This window comes from Melampsora larici-populina (assembly GCF_000204055.1).
Source record: "Melampsora larici-populina 98AG31 unplaced genomic scaffold MELLAscaffold_102, whole genome shotgun sequence".
Taxonomy (NCBI): Eukaryota; Fungi; Basidiomycota; class Pucciniomycetes; order Pucciniales; family Melampsoraceae; genus Melampsora; species Melampsora laricis-populina.
The window spans coordinates 15372-16741 of NW_006768866.1; the positions used below are offsets into that span (position 1 = coordinate 15372).

At 42.5% G+C, this 1370-nt stretch overlaps 1 protein-coding gene across 1 annotated transcript in view; it reads left to right on the forward strand.

Annotated features, from left to right (window-relative positions):
* The window catches only part of MELLADRAFT_69651 (uncharacterized protein), a gene marked incomplete at both ends in the record, with an annotated part of 1415 nt that extends 319 nt beyond the window's left edge, over window positions 1-1096 (forward strand). Inside the window, 6 exons of the mRNA XM_007418706.1 lie at window positions 55-206; window positions 267-344; window positions 402-542; window positions 614-658; window positions 718-789; window positions 857-1096. Of these exons, the coding sequence (XP_007418768.1) occupies window positions 55-206; window positions 267-344; window positions 402-542; window positions 614-658; window positions 718-789; window positions 857-1096 (728 nt within the window). The remainder of the gene's footprint in view (window positions 1-54; window positions 207-266; window positions 345-401; window positions 543-613; window positions 659-717; window positions 790-856) is intronic.
* Window positions 1097-1370: the final 274 nt, after the last annotated feature.

The following is a 1370-nucleotide window of genomic DNA, read 5'->3' on the forward strand; positions in this document are numbered from 1 at the left end:
GTCCCAAAATCAAGCAGATCGACAGCAACACTCCACCTTGCTCTACCAAATCAGAAAAACCACATGTCACCCGGTCCATCAAGATTCAGTGCCCTTTCCGTCTGACCGCCAAGCTTGATGAGACTACTAACACCTGGGTTCTTCACCATGTTCGAGTTGGTCACAATCATGGACCGGCGGACACAATAGCTAACCAAAAATCTGTAGTAAGTTATTTTCACCGACTTCTTCTCACATTTTGCCATCTCTTTTAATTTGGTCAACAGACACACCCTACTATAGTTCATCCGCCGGAAACCCACGATCATGGACCAGCGGACACAGAGGAAAACCAAAATTCTGTAGTGAGTGTTTTTTACCGACTTCTCACTTTGTTCCATTTGTTTTAATCTGGTCAACAGACACTCCCTACCATAGTTTATCCACCGGAGATCCACAGTTGCGCAACCCGCATTCAACAACTATCACCAAGAAGGCAGATTATTGTATTGGAGGAGGTCAACAAAATTATAGATCAGCACAGTGCCATGCACTCGATTACAGTGAGATTTTCAAGCCAATTTTTGTTTGTGAACTTTTGAATTTTTGGCTGACAAACAACTATGAATTGTAGAGTCCTCTCATGGTCAAGGATGCTTCTCTTGATGAAGAAGAACTCGTAAGCATCAACCCAGCCTTCAGATGAATTGCATGTGCTGAATTTGACTTGTTTTATAGGACCTAGCGCTCAAATTTTTGAATGCTTTGGATGAAAGCGGTAGCAAGGGTGTAATTGAGTGTAACAATCCTGTAAGAATACATCTTTACCAACAGTAAGACCCAAACCTCCTGTCTCACCGACTTTCCAACTATACAGACCTCTCCAGATAATGGACTCCTGGTCAATGATCAAGCTCAACTGGACAAAGAAAACCGGGCTCAACGTGAAGCAGATGAGGAAAAAACCAACAAAAACACCTTGGTCCAAGCAAAGATGGATGCAAATGAAAAAGCTGGTGAGCTCTCAGTGGATCAAGCAGAAAGAAATATGGAGAAAGTCGAAAACAGAATCGAGCCTTCCAAGGTGGTCTTTCTAGCTATATATATACATAAATGACTTGAAATTAATGGATTTTCTCTTTGGATAAATATACAGACCAAGCGTACAGTATCAAGGACTGCGAGCAAAGGACGAGCTACTCAGAATAAGAAACTGGCTAAGTCTAAGGATTCGCATCCTCAAGCTGAAGAGATGACCGTGTCTCGGACCACTCGTTCAAGAGCCCAAAGAAGTCCACGTGCAGCTCGATCTAGTGGTCGCATCAAACACAAGACTGCATGATTTGTTACTGTACACTGTTATTGTTTTTTTGTCTTGGTTCTTTGTTCCT